The sequence below is a fragment of the Lepisma saccharinum genome, chromosome 8 (assembly GCF_977018435.1).
Source record: "Lepisma saccharinum chromosome 8, izLepSacc3.1, whole genome shotgun sequence".
In the NCBI taxonomy this organism is placed as follows: Eukaryota; Metazoa; Arthropoda; class Insecta; order Zygentoma; family Lepismatidae; genus Lepisma; species Lepisma saccharinum.
In genome coordinates, this window is record NC_139236.1 from 18,336,134 (window position 1) to 18,361,145 (window position 25,012).

At 36.0% G+C, this 25,012-nt stretch overlaps 1 protein-coding gene across 1 annotated transcript in view; it reads left to right on the plus strand.

The window, feature by feature from the left end:
* Window positions 1-25,012, plus strand: part of LOC145991385 (uncharacterized) — a 77,133-nt gene that overhangs the window by 34,127 nt on the left and 17,994 nt on the right. The window contains exon 2 of the mRNA XM_083127377.1: window positions 21,194-21,483. Coding sequence (XP_082983503.1) covers window positions 21,220-21,483 — 264 coding nt within the window. The 5' untranslated portion in view covers window positions 21,194-21,219. The remainder of the gene's footprint in view (window positions 1-21,193; window positions 21,484-25,012) is intronic.

Below are 25,012 nucleotides of genomic sequence, written 5' to 3' on the forward strand. Positions count from 1 at the left end.
GTAGAGATTGGGAACTTTTGTTACGACAAAATTGGGATGTATAGTAAATTAAAATGCAAAGTCCTACCTTGTGCTTTGCACCAAGCCATGAAGGCGTGTAGGGGGTGTGGAGTTAGTGGAGTTAGGGCCCCACGCTTTCTTCATCATGCGGAAGGTGGGAATGATGTGATCAGCACCACGCCCCTGGTCGCCATACCCCCCCCCCCCCCTTTCCCCAGAGTTTCCTCCAGGTACCGACTTTATACGACGCTGGGTGGGCACCGAAGCAGCTTGAACAGGTGGACAAAATCCCGATTATCCCCCGTCGAGGATCGAACCCAGATCTCTCGCATGGTAATAAAACGCCCTAACGACTGTGCTACTGCGGCACATACAGTAATTAAGGCAAGAATTGTTTTAGCGTTTCGTTCAACGTTTTTAGGGGAATCATTTTCGGAGATATAACGTGTAGCTCTTGTCGGTTCTGCGACCTGGGTTGAGGAAAGGCGATTTTCTGACGAACAACATTCCACCTGACAAGTCACGTGACTTTCCTACATTTCCTGTGCCTGTTGGCTTTTACATGAAAGACGAGTTGCTCTTGAGACAGACAGAATCACCAGATCACCTAATGGTGCAATGTGTGTTGCCTACCCTTCCGGCATTATTTACTGCCATTAAAATTTATGGGGAAGAACTTTTTCCACCACTGTACCCCCCCCCCCCACACACACACACATTTTTACAAGGGAATAATATACGGTTATTTTTGGTGCAAAATTTACCATTTCAACCCCCTACAATCGTACATACACATGTCAAAATTGAAAATTTCGAAGAACTCTTGCTCATTTTCAAAATCGATTCCATTAATAATAGTCAGTTATATATTTTGTGTAACGTGAAACTAGTGTAATTTATGATAAGTGGAGTAGCAACACATCGCGAGACCTTTGGCGAGATTAGAATGCGAGTCCCAAATCCGTTCTTCAAATTTGAAATCTCAATGTGAATCGATACAAAATCTTCAGGGATTCGTCAGCAATATATCATATTTAAATAATGATAATAAATTACTGGCGAAAATGATGTTTAGTAATTTCACTCACCCTAAAAATATCTTTCACTGTTTTTTGGGAGCTGAAATCTGAAGCTGTAGCAGTGGCGCAACCACATGGGGGCAGGGAGCATTGCCCTACCAACCTTGGGCGGAAATGAGTTCTAGGGGGGGGGCAAACAATGACGGCCAAGTGTACCTGCAGGGGGCAATTACCGCCCACAACTTCAAAATTTATGCAAATAAAAACACTATTCATAAAATTTTCTTGCTCGCTTTACTCTAATTGCATTTTCTCCTGGTCTTATCGAGTTCACAACTGTAGCTAGGGGGCGACGGGAGTCGGCCCTGGGGGCCGAACGATCTAATTGAAAATAAGTTGTAAAATTGATTGATTGTTTTGTGGTTCTAAGTCCACTTTACGCACAGAAAGGCTAATCGGGACTGCACCTACAGTTTAAAGTGGGATCCAAACCACTGTTCCATGTGCCTCCACCGGGTATCGAACTTGTGACCCCTTGATCACAAGGCGACGATGTTACCAGTACACAATCGGGGAGACACAAAATGTGTAAAAAAGAGAATGCATCGGCATCCCGTGAGATTATTTGCGCCGTATTAAATCAATATTGATTTCAGCCTGGAAAAAAATTGGATCCAAAAATTTTCTTGCTCGCTTCGCTCGCAGTCTATCATTGTTCTTTGTAATGCATTGGAAATTCCCAGACAGAGAAATAAGGCTTGTCTTAATTGATTTTTGTCTTAAATGCATCACCATTGTTTTGAGGAAAGGAAGCCTGCATGCACATTTGAGAAACAATTTATGTAATTTTTGCTGTTGGTTTATTTTGAGATGGATGAATTGGATGTGTAATGTATTTAAATAATATATGTTGTATTTGTATATAATATGTATTAAAGAAACTTTGGAAACGCACATAATTTAGTGTCCATGTCGCTCCCTATTGCATATGTGTGAAACACATATCGTGCATGAAAGTTATACATGTTAATGTAAAAAATAATTATATTTGGAATGCATTTATCAAGCATTTTCTGATAGTTCGTGTGCTTGTTTTTCATTATTAATGTGAAATTGAACGTGTTGAATTCAAATCGTTTGTTCGAACACAAATGCTTTAGAACCAACTTCTACCCCCTTTTCGCATAATTTGCGAGGGTAATAACGTCTTTCATACTACTACTAATAATAATGTTATAATGATAACATTATGAATATTAGCATTATTATTATTAACATTATTATTATTATTCATACGTTTATCCTGGTACTTGCCCCCCCCTTCCCAAACAAAAATTCGTGGTTGCGCCTCTGAGCTGTAGGACAGGCCCGTGCACAACGGAGGGGCCATGCCCCTTCAAACTATGTAATGTGAAGATATAAAATCCTACGAATATATCATTGACGATTTTTCAGATTGTGCAAGAATTTCGATTTCGTCCTTGCATACCTGAATGGGTTGCTTGGGGAGAGAGGCAGGCTCCAGAAGTCTTCAGTCTGCAACATTGATTAATTTTGTTATATAACCATTGATGCAAGTCTACAAGACATCGCGATTTAGTCGGGACTGTCCATGGTTTTTAATCCCTGTCCCGACTCTTTTCAAACTGCAGTCGTGTTGTGAAAATGTTTCGTTTTTTTGGTTAACTCATATTTACACATTCTCTTCAATTTAATATACCCTGGGGGGTAAAGGCGGTCAGGGGCGTGATGCTGATCACATCACCCCCACTCACGACCGGATCAAGAAAGTGTGGAGCGTTACCCCCACACCCCCTTTACGCCTTCATGGCGTGGTGCTAAGCACAGGGGAGCACTTTACCTTTTTTTTTATTTTCTTCAATTTAATATAATCATTGCTAATACGTATAATTTAATTTATAAATATATTATTTTCTAAGTATTGAATTATTATGGTGATGGTATAAGAATTTTTTTAACAATGAAACAATGTTAATTGCAAAACACAGTACAATTCGAATACTTTTGAGAATTGAATGTGACACCATGACGCCATGTGACAACCTTTGTCTGTAAGCGACTGTGTTGCTGATTGTCGCATCGAGGGAGGGGTATCTCTGAGTCGACTTTTTTCCCGTTACTTTGGAACATAACATCGCAACTCTACAAATGTACAGCCAATAGCAAAGAAAGCAAATTGTTCATCACTATTTTCATTGTTTTTACTCTACATCTTGTGTTGTTCTAAGGAATGGAATTCAGTTGATGCAAAACAAAACTGATGTAGGCACCTACTTAGTGGTCGTCACACTGTGGGAAATAGAGTGAATGAAAATGAAATGGACATATTACTTTTGCCGTTGGGTGCATACTTAGCACTAGCTGCAATACTACCTATACATTAATGATCACATCTAATACTCAAACAGCATCTCGCCTCCACCTTGAAGGAGTGGTTATCACAGCGCGCTACGACGCCATGGGTCCCGGGTTCGAATCCCGGGCTGGGCATGGGTGTTCTTTGTGAGTGTTCCTTTATCAATTTCATTATATTATCACTCATCCTCATCGTCGCGCTTAGCCAAGTGTCAGAAAATCGACGTCAAATAACTAACTCAATCAATCCAACAGCATTTCGGATTTTCCCATTGTTCCACACTTTCGGATCTACCTCCACTAGTGTTGCCCACGAGACGAGACTTTGGCCTGTCTCGTCTCGTGGAGTCTCGTGGAAATGCTGTCTCGTCTCGAAAATATTCGTTTGTCTTATGACACATTGTCAACCTCGTCTCGTCTCGAATTTTTAAAAGCCTGTCCCGTCTCGTCCCGTGGGCAACACTAACCTCCACTCCTGAAAAAACTAGGGTGTGGGCTTGTTGGAGGAAGGAAGGAAACAACGCAAGCGTTAAATGGCAGTTGTGGCAGTCGGAGGTGATTTATCGTTATCTTATTAAAATCGGGAGTGCAAGATCAAGAGAACTAAGATAAGACAAGACAAAGTGCTTTTTATTCAAGAAAAAAATAAATGGGTAAAAATGTCCAAGCAACTTATCGTGAAATTTTACGTAAAAAATACGACGATAATTTTTACTCTCTTCGGCCCCCCTTAGGCTTAGGGCCCGCCTGCCTGTATTTTACGCCCCTGATTTGAGGTATTCATTCAAATTATAACGTTTAACGAGAAATTTAAAACTTGATAATTGCCACAAAAATTGCCTTTTACAATTTTTCTCACATTTATTTATTACATTTTTCGTATCAACCCCATGGGACGCGACATTCCCTTAGAGACGAGTTCCCGGGCGGTCGCCCACTTCGACCTCCCCTTACTATGGCAGGCCCGTAACCAGGTAGGGGCCAGGGGGGGCTCAGCCCCCCTGGCACTGAGGTCAGCCCCCGCCCTTGACATTAGGTAAATCTATTTTGTGTAATTTGTTTGCACTGAAAAGTGAAAATGTAAACAGCAGAAATTATTTTTCTCACAACTTTGGTAAAAGATAAATTCAGGGTGCATGAACAGCAACTATTACATTCGTTCATAGTAGGGAGAACGCTACGTTCTAAGCCACCCCCGAAATTTTAGTTTACTTTTATTGTGTATACCTATACAGTAATATACTCAAAATCGAACTTTGACTGTTACAAAAATTACACAATACAAGCGCAAAAAAAAAAGTCAAAGCTCAAATTCCAACTTTCATAGTGCAAAATTGCTAATTTTCGAAAATCCCTCTATAACTTTTGCTAAAATTTTATTTTTCAATAATTAAAGCGAAGTGCTAAGTTAAAAATAAGTGCTAAGTTACTTCCGGTCTACTTCCGGTCCACTTCCGGTTTACTTCCGGTCCACTTCCGGTTTACTTCCGGTCCACTTCCGGTTTACTTCCGGTTTACTTGACAGATACCTGTGGGTTACTGTGGTGTCTTCTGATTGACTTACTGTTTCAGATGCGGTTCGCGCTTAGGCTGCCTAAAGGGTTTTTGTATTACAAATTAGTTAATATTGTGAGAATAGTTGAAGAGTATAGAGGTGTTGTTCCAGTGCTCCTCAGTAGTCAGAGAAGGGGGTACGAGTAAATACCCTCCTCTCCCCAAAATCTAACAATTTCTTAGTGTAATTTAACTGAAAATCATGATTTTAGCTGATTTTACAAGTTTAAAAACTGAAAATTTGTTTTACGCAAGAATTCAAATTCTAATTTTATTGTATAAGAATTATTTTATAGTTGCAGAAGTTAAAAAAAACACAGTTTTACTACACTTGCTTGGCGCTGGGATGCACCTGCACTCCACCATATGTCTAAAAGAATATCGAACTAGACGGGTCTAATAATTTCTTAAATGCAATTATTTTTCCAAAGAAACTTCTGCAACACAGAAATGTTGGCAAGAATTCTCATCTAACTTAGTTGTTGACAAAATCAATAGTTTTGCATTCCCCGAGTGTGCGTGCGTGTGTGTAGATGTGACGTCAACTTCTTAAGAATCTCACGTCAATAATACTAGCTTGGGAAGGTCGTGACATTTTTTTTCTCTATAAAAAAGAGATAGAGGATCATGTAACTTGCTTGACGTAGACAGGATGTCAATAATGCATTCATAACTAACATGTGATTATTCAAAAATTCAAATAGTGCAGTGGAAAACAACTAACTTAGTTTAAAAGTGTTTTTTTTTCTAGTAAATAGAATCTTATTAAATTTTGACTTGATTGTGAGTTTTGTGTTTTTCCCCGAGAAAATTTGTATATAAATACCAAGAAACTTCTATTTAAATAACATCTTGTAAAAAATGACAACTTGTATAACTGACTTACCACTTGAACTGCTATACAAGATTTTTGAATACACAGTCGATGGAGGTGAGGATGTTGCGAGACTCGTTGAGTTAAGCAAAATAGTGCCTGAATTTTAACCACCGTGCGAGATGATTTTTATAGACAATCTTCGCAAAATAAGTGGTATTAAAAAGTTACAGAATCCCGAGTCTCTTTTTCGAGCTGCAAGCAAAAAATTGGCCGATAGAATGGACGAGCTTCATGAGGGGAGGGAAGGAAGGAGACGGTATACGGATGATTGGTATAAGTCAAATGCTGAAACAAACAGAATTATTACACAACTTATTGCTTTGACTGAGGCACGAACTTTTTTTCTAACCTGACATGATATATAAATAAAATACTATTACTAAAAAGGAGATAAACGGATTAACTTTTGCAGGCAACCAAATCTTATGAAATATTGATAAAAGATATGCTTAATAATATAAACAAATGAAAATTATATTAAAGAGGAAATAAAATAAAAAGTGGACTTAATTCAGGAAGTGCATGTTATTTCTCTCTAAGAAATTAAAAGTTAAAATATATAAAATAGTAATTTTACTTGTAGTATTATATGGATGTGAAACTTGGTCAAATATAAATTAAGGTGTATTTAAAATTAAAATTGTTAAGAAAATATTTGGACCTAAAAGGGATGAGAAGATAGGTTAGTGGAGAAGGTTACATAATTTAGAATTACATAATTTATATTTATGTCCAGATATTATTAGAATAATTAAATAAAAAAGAGTTAGGTGGACAGGATATGTGCTACAAAGTCTGAATGGGAGAGAAAAGAGGAGTTTATAGAATTTTTGTTGGGAAACTTGATGGTAAGAGGAGGCCTAGACGAAGATAGAAGGACAATATTGAGATGGATCTAAAGGAAATTGCTAGGGATGGTTAAGAATATATAAATGGATAGATGGAAGGCCTGTGTTGCTGCAGCTACGAATTTTTGGGTTTAAGAATACTAGAGAGTTAGTTAGTTATGAAATTACATGGCACTATAAAAAAAATACAATTCCTGGCATAGAATGATTTTTTTAAAAAAATGAAATTTATTTCTTCATAATGAACTTTAACCTATAGCATTGTACAAAAAAGAGATTACTTGAAAAGTAAAATTAATGCAATTGAAATAAAAGTATCAGAGGTGCAAATAAATTTAGAAAGGGGTGGCAACCTAAAATAAACTTGATGAAAAATGGCTGACTATTTTAAATAGATGGAAAAATTGCTTTAATGATTTTTTAAATGTTCATGTAAGAGATAAATCAGAAATAAATGAAGCAAAACTTATAGTCCCAGAAACTAACTTGATTGAATTTAAAAATGCTAAAAAGATAAATTATTCGTATTTGGAATACCTAAGAATCTTGTTAATATGTCTGACAAATGTACAATTTATGAAATGTTATAAAACAAAGATGCATTATATTTATTGCTTTTTAATTTTGTCTTAGAATATGCTGTTAGGAAGGTAAAAAAAACTAACAAAATAATGTGACTTAACTATTTAGCATATGCAGATGATGTAAATACAATTAAGAATAATGTTAAAATATTTTTCAAAGCAGCAAAGAGAAAATTACAGGCCGAAACCAAGTGATAATTATTCGGTTTTGAACCAGTTTCCAAATTCAAGTACTTAGGAGTAATACTAACAAATGAAAAGTAGGATTAATTCGGAAAAATGCATGTTATTTTTCTCTTCATAAATTTTTGTCTTCTTTTTTAATATCTAAAAAACGAAAAATTCAAGTATACAATAACAGTAATTTTGTCTGTGGATACGAAAATTTGATCTCTTGAAGATAAATTGAGGTGTATTTGAAAATAAGATTCTTAGGAAAATATTTTAGCCTAAAAGGGATCAAGAAACAAGTGAATAGTGATAGTTACATAATTTAGAAGTACATAATTTATATTTGTTTCCAAAATATTATTAGATTGATGATTAAATCACGAATACCTAGGTGGGTACGAATGAGAAAGGAACAAAGGAGAGTTTACAAGAGTTTTGTTGTGGAAAACCTGATGGTAAGAGACCAAAACGAAGATGGAGGCGGACCTAAAAAGAAATCTGTAAAGATTGGAATAGAATATATATAAATTTTGCTCAGGATAAGGACAAATTAAACAGTATCCATGAACTTTCGGATTCAAGAAAGCTAGAGAGTTAGTTAGTTAATTGATATTCAATGTAATATAATTTAACATATTTCAGAAATTAAAAGGCAGCAACATGGTATTCATATTGACAAGGGAATTCCTACATTTTTTTTCCTCGTAAGTTTACCAATAGCACTTACTTACTAATTGTAAAGATGAGGATGACAATACGTTCCATCGTTCCTATATAAACGTTTCAACGTTTCGATAAACGTTTACCGAAACGTTGAAACGTTTATATAGGAACGATGGATCGTATTGTCATCCTCATCTTTACAATTAGTAAGTAAGTACTATTGGTAAACTTACGAGGAAAAAAAAAATGTAGGAATTCTCTTGTCAATATGAATACCATGTTGCTGCCTTTTAATTTCTGAAATATGTTAAATTATATTACATTGAATATCAATTAACTAACTAACTCTCTAGCTTTCTTGAATCCGAAAGTTCATGGATACTGTTTAATTTGTCCTTATCCTGAGCAAAATTTATATATATTCTATTCCAATCTTTACAGATTTCTTTTTAGGTCCGCCTCCATCTTCGTTTTGGTCTCTTACCATCAGGTTTTCCACAACAAAACTCTTGTAAACTCTCCTTTGTTCCTTTCTCATTCGTACCCACCTAGGTATTCGTGATTTAATCATCAATCTAATAATATTTTGGAAACAAATATAAATTATGTACTTCTAAATTATGTAACTATCACTATTCACTTGTTTCTTGATCCCTTTTAGGCTAAAATATTTTCCTAAGAATCTTATTTTCAAATACACCTCAATTTATCTTCAAGAGATCAAATTTTCGTATCCACAGACAAAATTACTGTTATTGTATACTTGAATTTTTCGTTTTTTAGATATTAAAAAAGAAGACAAAAATTTATGAAGAGAAAAATAACATGCATTTTTCCGAATTAATCCTACTTTTCATTTGTTAGTATTACTCCTAAGTACTTGAATTTGGAAACTGGTTCAAAACCGAATAATTATCACTTGGTTTCGGCCTGTAATTTTCTCTTTGCTGCTTTGAAAAATATTTTAACATTATTCTTAATTGTATTTACATCATCTGCATATGCTAAATAGTTAAGTCACATTATTTTGTTAGTTTTTTTTACCTTCCTAACAGCATATTCTAAGACAAAATTAAAAAGCAATAAATATAATGCATCTTTGTTTTATAACATTTCATAAATTGTACATTTGTCAGACATATTAACAAGATTCTTAGGTATTCCAAATACGAATAATTTATCTTTTTAGCATTTTTAAATTCAATCAAGTTAGTTTCTGGGACTATAAGTTTTGCTTCATTTATTTCTGATTTATCTCTTACATGAACATTTAAAAAATCATTAAAGCAATTTTTCCATCTATTTAAAATAGTCAGCCATTTTTCATCAAGTTTATTTTAGGTTGCCACCCCTTTCTAAATTTATTTGCACCTCTGATACTTTTATTTCAATTGCATTAATTTTACTTTTCAAGTAATCTCTTTTTTGTACAATGCTATAGGTTAAAGTTCATTATGAAGAAATAAATTTCATTTTTTAAAAAAATCATTCTATGCCAGGAATTGTATTTTTTTTATAGTGCCATGTAATTTCATAACTAACTAACTCTCTAGTATTCTTAAACCCAAAAATTCGTAGCTGCAGCAACACAGGCCTTCCATCTATCCATTTATATATTCTTAACCATCCCTAGCAATTTCCTTTAGATCCATCTCAATATTGTCCTTCTATCTTCGTCTAGGCCTCCTCTTACCATCAAGTTTCCCAACAAAAATTCTATAAACTCCTCTTTTCTCTCCCATTCAGACTTTGTAGCACATATCCTGTCCACCTAACTCTTTTTTATTTAATTATTCTAATAATATCTGGACATAAATATAAATTATGTAATTCTAAATTATGTAACCTTCTCCACTAACCTATCTTCTCATCCCTTTTAGGTCCAAATATTTTCTTAACAATTTTAATTTTAAATACACCTTAATTTATATTTGACCAAGTTTCACATCCATATAATACTACAAGTAAAATTACTATTTTATATATTTTAACTTTTAATTTCTTAGAGAGAAATAACATGCACTTCCTGAATTAAGTCCACTTTTTATTTTATTTCCTCTTTAATATAATTTTCATTTGTTTATATTATTAAGCATATCTTTTATCAATATTTCATAAGATTTGGTTGCCTGCAAAAGTTAATCCGTTTATCTCCTTTTTAGTAATAGTATTTTATTTATATATCATGTCAGGTTAGAAAAAAGTTCGTGCCTCAGTCAAAGCAATAAGTTGTGTAATAATTCTGTTTGTTTCAGCATTTGACTTATACCAATCATCCGTATACCGTCTCCTTCCTTCCCTCCCCTCATGAAGCTCGTCCATTCTATCGGCCAATTTTTTGCTTGCAGCTCGAAAAAGAGACTCGGGATTCTGTAACTTTTTAATACCACTTATTTTGCGAAGATTGTCTATAAAAATCATCTCGCACGGTGGATAAAATTCAGGCACTATTTTGCTTAACTCAACGAGTCTCGCAACATCCTCACCTCCATCGACTGTGTATTCAAAAATCTTGTATAGCAGTTCAAGTGGTAAGTCAGTTATACAAGTTGTCATTTTTTACAAGATGTTATTTAAATAGAAGTTTCTTGGTATTTATATACAAATTTTCTCGGGGAAAAACACAAAACTCACAATCAAGTCAAAATTTAATAAGATTCTATTTACTAGAAAAAAAAAACACTTTTAAACTAAGTTAGTTGTTTTCCACTGCACTATTTGAATTTTTGAATAATCACATGTTAGTTATGAATGCATTGTTGACATCCTGTCTACGTCAAGCAAGTTACATGATCCTCTATCTCTTTTTTATAGAGAAAATAAATGTCACGACCTTCCCAAGCTAGTATTATTGACGTGAGATTCTTAAGAAGTTGACGTCACATCTACACACACGCACGCACACTCGGGGAATGCAAAACTATTGATTTTGTCAACAACTAAGTTAGATGAGAATTCTTGCCAACATTTCTGTGTTGCAGAAGTTTCTTTGGAAAAATAATTGCATTTAAGAAATTATTAGACCCGTCTAGTTCGATATTCTTTTAGACATATGGTGGAGTGCAGGTGCATCCCAGCGCCAAGCAAGTGTAGTAAAACTGTGTTTTTTTTAACTTCTGCAACTATAAAATAATTCTTATACAATAAAATTAGAATTTGAATTCTTGCGTAAAACAAATTTTCAGTTTTTAAACTTGTAAAATCAGCTAAAATCATGATTTTCAGTTAAATTACACTAAGAAATTGTTAGATTTTGGGGAGAGGAGGATATTTACTCGTACCCCCTTCTCTGACTACTGAGGAGCACTGGAACAACACCTCTATACTCTTCAACTATTCTCACAATATTAACTAATTTGTAGTACAAAAACCCTTTAAGTAGCCTAAGCGCGAACCGCATCTGAAACAGTAAGTCAATCAGAAGACACCACAGTAACCCACAGGTATCTGTCAAGTAAACCGGAAGTAAACCGGAAGTGGACCGGAAGTAAACCGGAAGTGGACCGGAAGTAAACCGGAAGTGGACCGGAAGTAGACCGGAAGTAACTTAGCACTTATTTTTAACTTAGCACTTCGCTTTAATTATTGAAAAATAAAATTTTAGCAAAAGTTATAGAGGGATTTTCGAAAATTAGCAATTTTGCACTATGAAAATTGGAATTTGAGCTTTGACTTTTTTTTTGCGCTTGTATTGTGTAATTTTTGTAACAGTCAAAGTTCGATTTTGAGTATATTACTGTATAGGTATACACAATAAAAGTAAACTAAATTTTCGGGGGTGGCTTAGAACGTAGCGTTCTCCCTACTGTTCATCTTATTTATAAGAAGTCTTAAGTACAGTGGCGAAGCGTCCTATGAGGCCAGGAGGCCGGGCCTACCCACGCCATTACTCTTTTATAGGTGTATTTACTTATTTCGTCAAAACACATGTAATGCAATGGAAAAGTTTGGAATTTTCATTTATGATAATTACAAAAAAATTCTAACCCTGTCCAGTATACGAACTTTCCACGTAGTGAGGGAAATTGCTGGGGCCTCTTCTCTTCACATTCCGTCGTACGGTCGTATATGCGGGAAGCCTAATCTTACGAGTACTGTACGTATGCTCCTGAGGCCGGCCTCGCGGTGTTAGACTACCCACTAGGACTAACATCAGCAACACTGCATTTTATCAGGGTTGGAAATTTGTGGTGTACCGGCATTTTTTGTAAACATTAGCTTGTGTTCGTGCAGAGATATTTCTATTTCATTGTACATTCTCCATATTTTGTACGAAACTTAGGTTTTCCTTCCTTTCATCGACAAGTGTAAGTGAAATTGAAAATTACGGAGTACTGTAGTTCTGACTTCGTTTTCTGGTCAGAGTGCTGATGGTCTTGTCGATTCACCCAACACCGTAGCGTAAACAGAAAGTCTAAAGAACATATATTATTTGTAAAGTAAGTCTTCATACCAAATTATGTAAATTAATTATTTTTTAATACATTATATTTACAAAGTAGTTTTACTTTCATTGGAAATAGAATAATTTATTTTTATCGTGAACGGGGATTCAGGACGCTACAAGGGAGCGTGGCTCAGATCGCGAGTTTCTTGGCGGTAGAGCTTTGTTAGTGATTTGTGTCGTGTGCAGCGATCAGATTTATGCAAGAAGTGCTGGACTGAAATGCAAGAACAATCGAGTGAATATGTAATCATCGGTAAGGTAGGGCCCACTTTTGGTCTTTCATGTTTCCTTCTTACCAATCATTTCTAAAATGTTTCAACTATATTTTCCTTTGCAAGTAGCAGTGGCAAGTGACAAAAAATATTAAAAAAAAAAAATAATAAAAGTTGTTGAATGAAACGTTATTTAATGCGTTAACACTGTCGTCGAATAGATATTACAAGCAGACATTTTTTTATGCAGCCGACACAAGCGAAGTGGTAGGCAGTTTCGTTTACCCTGAAGGGATAACGAGAGAAGAGGGCAGTCAATGAGAGTACAATGCAAGGGAAGACTTTTTTGGGTTTAGGACAAAGACTGTTATGGGGTTATTGCGCGGACCATGTCTGTTTCAGGTCTGGCGGAACAGGCCAGTGTTGTCAGAAAAGAGCTGAATTGCGCCTAAAAATTGGGATTCTATTCTCTCAAGCAACTACATTTATTATAACCTGTTTATATGTTACATAGTAACCTGTTGTGTTGCCGGGTCCCAAACAAGGATCCTGTGTTCTATTATCACGCAAAGGTGTATACTAACACAAGGGGTAGAACAAACAAGGATGCGAAGTATACACACTGAATGAGAGAGGTCACCTTTACTTATGTTTTTTTCTTGAAAGCCCCGTGGTGGTCCCATTGCGCAGTGGTGGCGTCATTGCCTTGTTATCGAGGGGTCCCGGGTTCGATACCCGGTGGAGGCACAAGTGGTTCGGATCCCACTTTAACCTGTAGGTCCAGTCCCTTTTAGCCTTACTGTGCATAAAGTGGACTTAAAACACCAACTCAAACAAAGCCCCGTGGTGGTCATCCTAACACGTTACGAAGCCTGGTGACCTAATTGTGGTCATGTCAATGTTTCCTGATCATCTTTAATTCATTCTCCATACATTCTCATCGTCACGATTAGCATAGAGCAGAACAAATGCGACGAAAATATTCAAAATTTAAATTATGTTTACTTGCACATACAGGTGTCAGAAATTCATTTATGTAGAAAGCCAAGACTGGAATTAACTATAACCATTCCTTTAGTTAGACAGCAGATAACAATGGTGTTTTCCTCGGTGCGAGGAAGTCGTGCTAAAAAAAACTAAGTTGGCAGCAGTAGAACGTACCAAACTGACAGTCGCTGAAAGTGCAGAATTCTGTCGTCTGCTCACGGCACAAACGTCAGACTGACCCGAAAATTATGGGGGGGGGGGGGTTCTAGCCCTTTTCACCTCAATTGCAAAATAAGTTTAGAAAAAAAGTGATGAAGAATTGACACCAGGGCTCGAGCACTATTCGTTGGATTTTCGCGATGTCCCATGATTGGTAGTTCTTTCTGGAGGTGCATAAATCAGGGGTTGAAAAAATACAAACAAATAAAAAAACCGAAATGAATAAAATCTAGATCGATGACATCTGGTATTCGGGAGGAGAACGTCGTATTGTAATTACGTATATCGTAATTATCGTATTGATGGCCGATAACAACACTTTTGAAAACGTCACGCCACTGGCAAGTAAAGAAGCGGCCTGGAGAGACATTGGGCCACTCTCCATGACATAGCCTCCCTCCCTTTCTTTTTACAGATTTAAGCAACTAATGGAAATTATCGTACTTTTGTGCCTACCCTGCTAGGAACTCTACGCTTCGCCACTGCTTAAGTAGCGGCAAGTATTTAGGAGATTCTCTTCTCTAGACTTCAGAAAGTTTCTAACTGTATCTTCGTTGCCCCTGTTGTGATGATCTCCCATTTATACAAAAATCTGTGAACTTTGATGTCATTATGCAAATTCCCTCCGCATCTGCGTCAAAGGTTAACAGCTCGCAAGTTTTGGGAGCTGTTGATTTATTGTTTCGGTCGGGGAGTGGAATGTATGGTAGGCACTATGATTGAATATTGTCCATCTTTTTTTGTGTAATATAAATATCTGTATCATCAAACGTAGTATGGAGTGTGTAGTAAGTGATGATTTCAGTAGAAGCCAATTAACACTTCAAGTGATATTTTAAAAGATATAGAAAAATGTACTAAACTTTATGTAACTAAATGACCCCCCACCACCACACACATAATTTACCTTCATTTAACACTGTTAAACTTTTGAAAAATTGACTTGATTTACAAAGCCCCCCTGATAACCCGTGAGCCCCCCCCTGGAAATCAATTCTGGCTACGGGGCTGTACTATGGCACTATTTATTTATTTATTTATTTATTTATTTATTTAATAGAAGATTCCAAATACAGCGTTAGCCATTTTACATTGGAACGATTTTAAAGAATATAAGGACAAAAAAAATAATAACATAATACAACAAAAAAATAACAGAAAAGTTACATGTGGTTAAGAGACTTACATACTTTTAGCTAACTTTCTTCTAAATTTGTCCAGATTTTCAAAAATGTCTATTTCGGTTCCTAGATTATTGTAATCACTGGGCAGTCTATGAAACAGAGAGCGCTGGATGAGGCACAATCTCGGCTTCTGAGAAGCAAAAAGTAGAGTGCTTCTTGTTGAGCGGGCAGGCACACGAAAGTGAATTTCCTGAAGAAGACGGCCACTTCTGATGTTGCCATTCACTATTTTGTGTAGAAATATATGGTCAGCCAGTCTATGTCTCTCTTGAGGAGTTTGGATATTTAACATTTGCAGGAGGAAGGACTTTTGCAAGTGTTTTGTGGACGGAATTCGGTGTCGAACAATGGCCAGGAAGAAATTTAGGACGGAATTTAGTCTATCTGAATTTGAGGGGCATGCCATAGACCAGATCGGAGAACAGTATTCAATTTTAGGTGACACAAAATATTTGTAAAAGGTGCTGAGGGCAGTCAAGTTGTTTATTTCCGTGAAACGATAGAGAAGACCCAGCATACGCATTGAACCCCTTGTGACTGTAGAGATGTGCTCAGAAAAGGAAAGTTTCTCGTCAAATATGACGCCCAGGTCCTTTTGTGCGGCAACTCTTTGAACACAATTATTTTTTATGAAATATTTAGTATTAAATGTGTTTTTCTTCAAGGAGAAGGTCATGATGGTACATTTTTGAGGGTTTAGTTTTAAGTTCCATAATTCACACCACTTTATTAGAGAATCTAAATTCTTTTGCAGAAGTGTCATGTCACTGAAATTGGAGATTTTACTATATATTTTGCAATCGTCAGCGAACAAGAGAAGGTTTTTGCATGAATCGGAAAGATATTCTGGAAGATCATCAAGGTACAGGATGAAGAGAAGAGGTCCAAGAACACTGCCTTGAGGTACACCAGAAGATACAGCTTGATAAGAAGAAGACATTCCGGAAATAACAACTTTTTGTTGTCTGTTTTGGAGGTAGTGCTTGAGCAGAGAGAGAAAGTTTCCATGAATATTGAAACGGTGGGATAATTTATGAAGCAGGAAATTGTGGTTTATAGAGTCAAAAGCTTTCGAAAAATCCAGATATATTACATCCAGTTGAGAGTTTTCAGATATAGAGTTGACAGCGTCAGATAATAAAATGCTTAAGTTGGTTAAGCAGGAGCTGCCTGGTAGGAAGCCGTGCTGTGCTGACTTCACTTTGAACTCTCTTTGTTGGCATCATTTATTTGTTTGTCTACCAAAATTCAACCTTTCCTATATTCTTCCATGAAAAGTTTTCATGAGCTCCTATAATCTACACGATGTAATTCTCTTCTCTTGACAGTGCATTGACTCTATCCTGCTACATAGAATAGAGTCCCAACTATGCTTTGATTAGTTTAAGCTTCGAAAAACTTTCCTCGGCACTTAACAGGCATTATCAGCAAAATTCTGGATGCAAAATATGTGTTTGGAAAGATTTGTGTTTTGTGGAAAAGATAATACGAAATCAATTGATAACTACAAATTGGTACAACAAATCTCTAAATTATTCGGTTACATACGTTTTTCACATTAACGTTTCGCAAATCATGTTACACGTACATTAGAAAGTGAATTACACTGATGAAAATGAAACTCTTGAAATGGCAACTTACATGAGGGTGATTTTTCACTCAGAAAAGTCCACAGGCGTGTGGCATCGTTGAAGAAATTCGGTCAAAGTTGAGTCAGAGAGGGAAACTGCTTGCACCTTACAACGGGTGAGCACCTCAGAACTTATCTCATAATATTTCGTTCAGATATCTGGCTTATCCTGGTACTTAAACACAATTGTAGGCTACTTGTAAGAAAAGAAGAAGAAAGAGAAAAAATGTCAGAAAATAATTAAATTTGCTACATGTATTTACTTCTAATAGTCAGCAAGAACCACAGGAGAATAATCATATATCAAAGAAAAAAGGAAATTTTATGACTCTAAAATCAACAAATAAAAGCGAAAGTAAAGAAATCGAGAGCACTTCATGTCGACAGAATAACTGTTTTAAGAAAGTCACTCGTCTCACTAAACTTATGTTTTGTTTTTTTTTGTTTTTTTTAGAAGATCATTGGCAAATTCTCGTCAAGCTGCTAACTCAACTTTGATGAAGCAGAGCTGAAAAAGGAAGAGACGTCGTTTCTTGTTGAAACAAAACAAGTTTTCTTCACTTCATACAATCGACCGTCTATTGTTCAAACCAAAAAAATTACCGTCCTTACAATTGGTGGATATCATTTACACCAAGAAAAATCCCACATACAGTAACTTTCGGATTATATCCGCTATAGTGTGAAAAAAACATAAATGTAGAATCAAAACTAGCTACGTTCATTAACAATATTTAATACAACTGCCTTACTTTTAAGTAAATGTAAAGTTCCATGAAGGCACAATTAGGGGATGTGGGGGGTAGGGCCCCACATATTCTCAATCTCGGCCATTTTGGAGGTAATGTTATCAGCAACACCCTCCGGCCACCTTTCCCTCCAGGTATCCATTCATTTGAGGTTGCGTGAGCCCCAGAACCACTTTATGCGGGGACAAGGCTGGAAAGATTCCGACCTTTGATCACCCAGCCGGGAATCGAACCTGGATCTCCTGCGTGGCAGTCAAACGCCCTACCGACTAGACCACCGCGGCTCAAATATTTTTTAAAAAAATGCACCCCTGTAATTTTGACTTTACTGTCAAATAATATTTGCCGACAGGTAACTTTAAGATAACATCTCCATAGTGTTGTTATAATTATTTTTTTTAGTAAAACAACATAATTCTTAAATACATGATCACCGTTAAAGACCAAGTACTTACTATGTTTTTCAGGCCATCACTTACTTCGAAGTGTCTTTTTTCAATATCGAATTTGAACTCTGCATTATAACTAGCCGAGAGGGCGATTGCCTATGCAAGACGTCAAAAAAATAATATTAAATCCGTCAATTTACATAGGAGTATGTAATAATTACCTCCTTTATTTATTATTTTTATTTTCTTCCGTCCACCCTTGGTTAAAGGGCATGTAAAACGTTAAGATACAGAAATGTTAGTATTTATTACACCATTAAAAAAAAAAGAGAAAAAATATTGTTAGTACATTGAAATTACAGTCAGGGAGGCTTTCATGAGCGTCTTTCTTTGATGAGTGCTATCTGCCTCTTTGAGTACTCAAACATAAACAATGCTATCGATTTGTGCATGTTGGCTATTGTTATGGCGCCACAAGAACTGGAAAAACATATATTTTATCCTGCGGGTATGCAACCATGCACTACAAATTCATATTTGCACTACAAATTCATATTTGCCATTTTTTCTGTCAGATTGAAGACCTTAGTACTCTACAAAGACATTGCCAAAGAGGTAAAATGTGGCAGAATTTGCAAGTGCAAGAGCCCGTTTTCTGGGAGGAGTTTCGAGAAAGTAGTATCTTCAGATCTTTATGGAGACACGTTTCTCACAAAAGGGAACATCCCGAACCTTGTATGAAGTTTCCAAGGTAGCGAGGGACGGCCCACCCTCAAATTTGATATGTCTCAGCTTCTGTACAAAGAATCATCATTACGGTACCTATACCGTAATGATACGGCAATAAGCCCAGTGAATGAAACGGGGGTGGGGGGGGCATCGAATGTCGGGAATAAGTCCGTAAAAGCTGAATTTTGGCCAGATATGATAGAAAACTACTAGGGATGACTTCTCAGAGGACCAAAAATCCAATATGCTGACCAAGGATGAATTTATTTTATTTTAAAACATAAACTGGGGGGGGAGTGACTTTTTTGTATATATATCTTCCTGTTTTGTATCTTATTTCATTTGTATTTGGTACAGAGTCTGAAGAAGGTTTAAACGTAACGTTTAGTTTATGTTTTAAAATAAAATAAATTCTGCCTTGGTCACCATATTGGATTCTTGGTTATCATGGAAACAAGGCTTAATGGTGTTATTCTCAGAGGAGACAATTTTTTTTAAAATTTTCAGGTTAAGTCAAAATATACTTACGACCCTCTGAACAGTCAAATTCTTTGTAATTATACTGAGCCAGTCAGTGTTTTGGGAGCGTGGTGGTCTAGCCGGTATAGTGAGAAAAAAACCTGCACAGTCCCACGACTCCTGTGCACCGCAATCCCACATGGAGGGGAGGGGCAGAGTGGAGCATGCATTCTTATGACCCGAGCTGAACGGAGGAAGGGAAATGTGCGCAAAGACTTTTCGTCGAAGGTTCTATTCCTGGAGGTAGCTCTTTAGAGCATCTGACTGCCACGTGGGAGACTGTACGATTCCCGGGGATGGTCATGTCATGTTGGAATACTTCTGGCCTTGTCCCTGCATAAAGCGGCTCTGGTACATCCAACCTCAAATAAATGAGTAGCTGCAGGGGTGGGGGCAAAATTATCGTAAAAGTTATGTAAAATTCGAAATCCATTGATTTTGTTCCAGTATTATGTGGAAGAACTGCATTTTGCGGTTACATAACAGGTATTTTTTTTAATATGCTGGTTTATTTTTTATAACACTATTAACAGCACAACTCTGATAAATTCATACTTATAGCCTAATTGGAATGGAATTTATTTATTCTTTGCACTTGTACAGTGGGATCCATGAGTATTATCGTGCAAATTGTCCACCACCAAGTTCGTACACTTTATTTGACCCAATAAGAGCTTCAAGAATTAAAATAAAACTCAAAACAAGCTGTTGACAACTTCTGCACCAGCATACATAAAATCAATTGCTTAAAAACACACAGGATGTAAGAGAAAAATTAATGAAAATAGTCGTGGACAATTTGCACGGTAATACTCATGGATTCCACTGTACAGAGGATTAAACCTCCAAATAGACAAAGCACAGACTGCATTTAGTTAATAGAATACTCACTCACTAACATTAATCAATATTTTGAACAACTTCAAATTGTTACAATTTTCAAGTATCGTTGGCAATCGGTATGAATATCGGTATCGTCTCATTCCTAATTAAAAAAAACAAATTTTGTTTCATTGTTGTTCATAAATAAAATGTTTAAACTTAAAAAAAAAGCAGTGAGAATAATTTGCAAGGAGTCCCCTAAATCACACTGTTGCCCTTTATTTGTTAAGTTGGGAGTACTCAGTCTACCTTCACTGTATATCTATAGGATCTTATATTTAGTACATAATAATTTACAAAAGTTTCTGACAAACAGCATAAATCACCAATACAATACAAGAAATCGAGACAATCTAAGTATAAGAAGATACCAACACAGTATATCTAAAAAAAATATGACTTATATGGTGGTAAAAATTTTTAATCAACTGCCAAAATACTTAAAATCTCTCCAAATGAAAAGTTTCAAGAAGTTTATTTTAAAAAATTTGAAAAATGAGTGTCTCTATGTCTGTAGTTAATTAATACTATTCAATAGATTTTGAGAAATATTTGTTCAAAGAAATTTGTACTGGAGATCTTCATACATAAAATTTGTTCTTACATTGCGAATCACCAATATAATACAAGAAATCTAGTAACTTTATTTATTTTTATTTATTGTATAAATTAATAATAATATAACGATGTCGATACATTCTTGTAATGTCTTATGTCTTATGGCAATAAAGATCTTAGCTTATCTTATAACGTAGATAAAGAATATAGAATACTGGTTTGGAATTATTGTTTTGAAAAATTAAATCAAAAACATGAAACCAACAGTGAAACAACTGCAAGGCTACTTTTGGCCCACTCTGATATGTATATATAAATATATATATATATATATGAGTTATATGAGTAACATGAGTTAAAATGACTCGGTAACTTGCCTATGTTATTATAAAATGAAATTATACAAGTATCTGTATCAATAGGTATGGGTCAGGGGTTATTGGCATTGGGAAATTGTGGTATCAGCTCAGCCCTAATCAATATGTATGTGTGTGGATGTATCAGGTTGTAAGGGAAGGTTTTTGCTCAATAGCTGAGGTCCGTTAAAATTCGCAAGAGCGTTTCTAAATTAATGTTCATGAAATTGTTAATTGCAGATATACAACCATCACTAGTACAAAAAATGGTACAATTGGCAAGAACAGTCTTCACTGTGATGTGCTTATGCATCATGCAAACTGCATGTTTTCCATATTATGAGCATTTCATCATTCAAAAGTCCCCATTTCAATCCAATGAGGGTATTGTGTTCCTAAATCAAGGATCATGGCAGTTGCATCCAATCGACAAGAATGCAGAATCAGTACTACAGAATTTGAACCCATTTATGTTAACAGATGATTCAACACATGAGGATGAGAATATAGTTTTCTTGAATGATCATTTGGTAAGTTTAACCTAAAAAATATATATATTTACAAAATGTAGGTAATCCCTATGAAAAATGGTTGACAGTTAAAAGAGAGAAACCTAAATTTACCATAATTTGAAAAGTCCTAGATTGGAACCAATTTTTGAAATTAGCAGCTAAAAGTCAGAATTTGTAACTAGAATCTTTGCTTTTGCAGCTGTGTGATGTCTGTACTTCTGGCAACTATAAATCCTGAGAAAGGTTAACTTTGCAGAACATTTGAGACACAGGCATACACGCAGAAAATAGTTCTGCTGAGACAAGATTTAATTCCAACACAACTGTCTTCTTGTACTGTATAGACAAAATAACGCATACAATAACAGTAACTGAACTTTGGTTAAATCACTGAGCAGGTGGACTGAGAACTTTACAGTCGCCAACTGGGCAGTCAACTATGCAAAAGGAACATGTAACACTAAGAGCAAGTCGAGCTCTGTAACAATAGTAGTTTGGATCCTATTTTAAATTGTAGGTCCAGTCCTGATTAGACTTTCTGTGCATAAAGGAACAACCAAATGTACATTTTTTAAAAATTCATTAGTAGTGGTATTTGTGGTATTATAAGGACCACTTACAAGTGTAGAAAGTATGAACCCCCCTCAAGCAGATTTGCTTACACTTAAAACAAGCTCAACATGAGCATATGAGCTTTTTGCTCAAGTGCGGAACCTGTCTAATCCAAGATTTTTGTGAAAATGCCCTCATGGATTCCATCAGAAAGTATGACCCCCCTCAGATTGATGTGCCTATACTTACAAAAGGCACTTCTGTGAGATTGTTGTCCATAAATTTGTTAAAAATATGCTCTTCTTGATATTGTATGATATAGGCAAGTTATTCAAGAAAAATAGGCAAGTTATTCAAGATCTAGAGAATGGCAAGAGATTTTTGAAAAATTATAGAGATCAAAAAGTTGCATCTTGAAATGCCCATGAGAAATCACCAAGCCCCATGTCTCTAGCATTCATGGTTCCGAAGATATTAACAACTTTGTTAATATTGCACTTTTCAAAAAATTCTATTTATAGAACAGACATAAATCAGAGATTTACAGCTTAAATATTGCATATATCAGAAAAATTATAGAGACATAAAATGTAGAGAATCGCGAATAGAATATGCCTACAAAATTTCAAGTCTCCAGCACTGATAGTTTTTGAAAAATCTCAAATTTAAAAAAATTATCGATTTTTTAACAAAACTTCTAAACAGCCTCTAGATTTCAAATATGCAACCCCCATGCTTCTATCTTGAAAAATGGGCAAGTTATTCAAGATCTAGAGAACAGCAAGATATTTTGAAAAATTTATAGACATCAAAAAGTTGCATCTTGCCGTGCTGAGTCCAAAGCAACAAACCCCATGTCTCTAGGACATATGGTTCCGAAGATATCAAAGAAACAAAATTATCGATTTTTTCCAAAATTTGAGTATGTTGTTCAGGGGGCCAAGCAGATGTTTGTATATGAGCCACAAGTCTGAAAACACAGCTTTGTTTTAGAGCTTATATTAATACCAGAGAGTCTCAATGCCCTAGTACCGGGGAGAATCAATATATTGATTCTCAAGATTGTAGGCAATACATTAGTTCCTCCAATTCCCGTGGCGCTGTGGGATGGAGCAGCGAGGCAGAATCAATACATTAGTTCCTCCAATTCCCGTGGCGCTGTGAGCATCGGATCGCTGCAAGCACCTCGGATCAATATTTGGGGCTGTAGTTCCTCCAATTCCCGTGGCGCTGTGGGATGGAGCAGAGACATAAGATCAATACTTTGGGCAATTCCTGCACCGTGCGGGCTGGAGCAGTTCCTGCGCAGTGAGGCCGGTCAATACTTTGGGCTGTTCTATTGATTTCGAGCGATTCTATTAGAAGCCCCTGCAGTTTGATGGATTAGTTCCTGAGAGTCCCGGGGGCATGGCGCTGCGTGTTGATTGCATGTACACCTAGCAGAAAAATGGGAGGTACGCACAGGAGAAAATACTCCAGCCATGCAGAATCACCCCCATAAATATAATTATCCTAGGATCAAAATTAGTGACAGAATAGAGAAACAAAAATTATAATAGGGCTTGGATATAGCTACCACCCATTATATTTTTATTTTGAACACAGCACTTAAAACTAAGCCAAGATGCACCCCCACCCACCCCCACCCACCCCCACCCACACACCCCCACCCCCACCTACCCACATCCATACATATTTACTTCCCAGTCCAGTTCTATTGCATTATGTTGTGCAATATTAATTGATTAAATGCTTATGACATAATGTGATGATGTGGTGTTTTCTGATTGGTTTAAATAAGCAGGGCTCCTATTGGCTCTGTAAATCTATATAAGCCAGGGCACAGTGCAGATTCTTCACCATTGCTGGATCGGCAATGGAACCCACAAGTGGGGGGCAGAACCTGAACAGGCTCCACCAAAGTATAGGAGACTTGAAGCATATAATTTGGCGGAATAACCCAAGTAAGGTCATAGAAACAATATATATTGATACAAAAGCCAATTTTTGGCAAAAAAAGGGGGGGGGAAGAGGGGGGGGAAAGCCCAAAGTGGTTCCTAAATACAAAATAATTAATATCTCAAGAACTAATTGACATAGAGCTATGCAGTTTTTTTTGTCTGTACTGAACCCAACTGATATTTTTTATTAAGCATAGAATTTTGATCATAGAGACAATATACACTGATGCAATAAAAGCCAATTTTTGGCAGGGGGGCCAAAGTGGTTCCTAAATACAATATCTCAAGAACTAATTGACATAGAGCTATGCAGTTTTTTTGTCTGTACTGAACCCAACTGATTAAGCATAGAGATTAGATTTAAAACCCAGGAAATTTTATATAAATACCAAAGCCAAAAATATTAACACACACATACATACACACATACACACACACACAAAGCACAGTGCTGAACCCAACTGATATTTTTTATTCAGTATAGAATTTTGATTTGAATCCCAGGAAATTGTATATAATAAACAACAACAAAAATGCCGAATCAAAAATATTGTAATCAATGCAATAAGAATATATCCAGCCCCAATTGGGCCAAGCACCAAAAGATTTGTAACCCAGACAAATGCAGAGCTCCCACAAAAATTTGCCCCAAATGCCATAGAAAATATAACATGCAATACTTCACATATACACATAAAGATACTTGTTCTGTACAGTCATCAACATTGCCCCCACAAGCATCTACATCTGGTCTCAAAAGGAAGCATGAAGCACCTGTTAATGCTGGACCTGCAAAGCAGCCACGCTATGAACCCATCCATAGCAGTTTTAATGCCCAACTTAGGGATTATCGGTTTGTATCAGAGCCAAGATGTGGTATTGAGAATTTCTTGAACAGTATAAATCCTGATCTGCAGGCAATTCTAAATGCACAAAATGGCTCTTATAAGCTCTCCCTCAAATTATTTACACAATATAAGAAACCAAATGGCACAAAATTTACACAGCCCCACATAACAGAAACTGTACCTGTA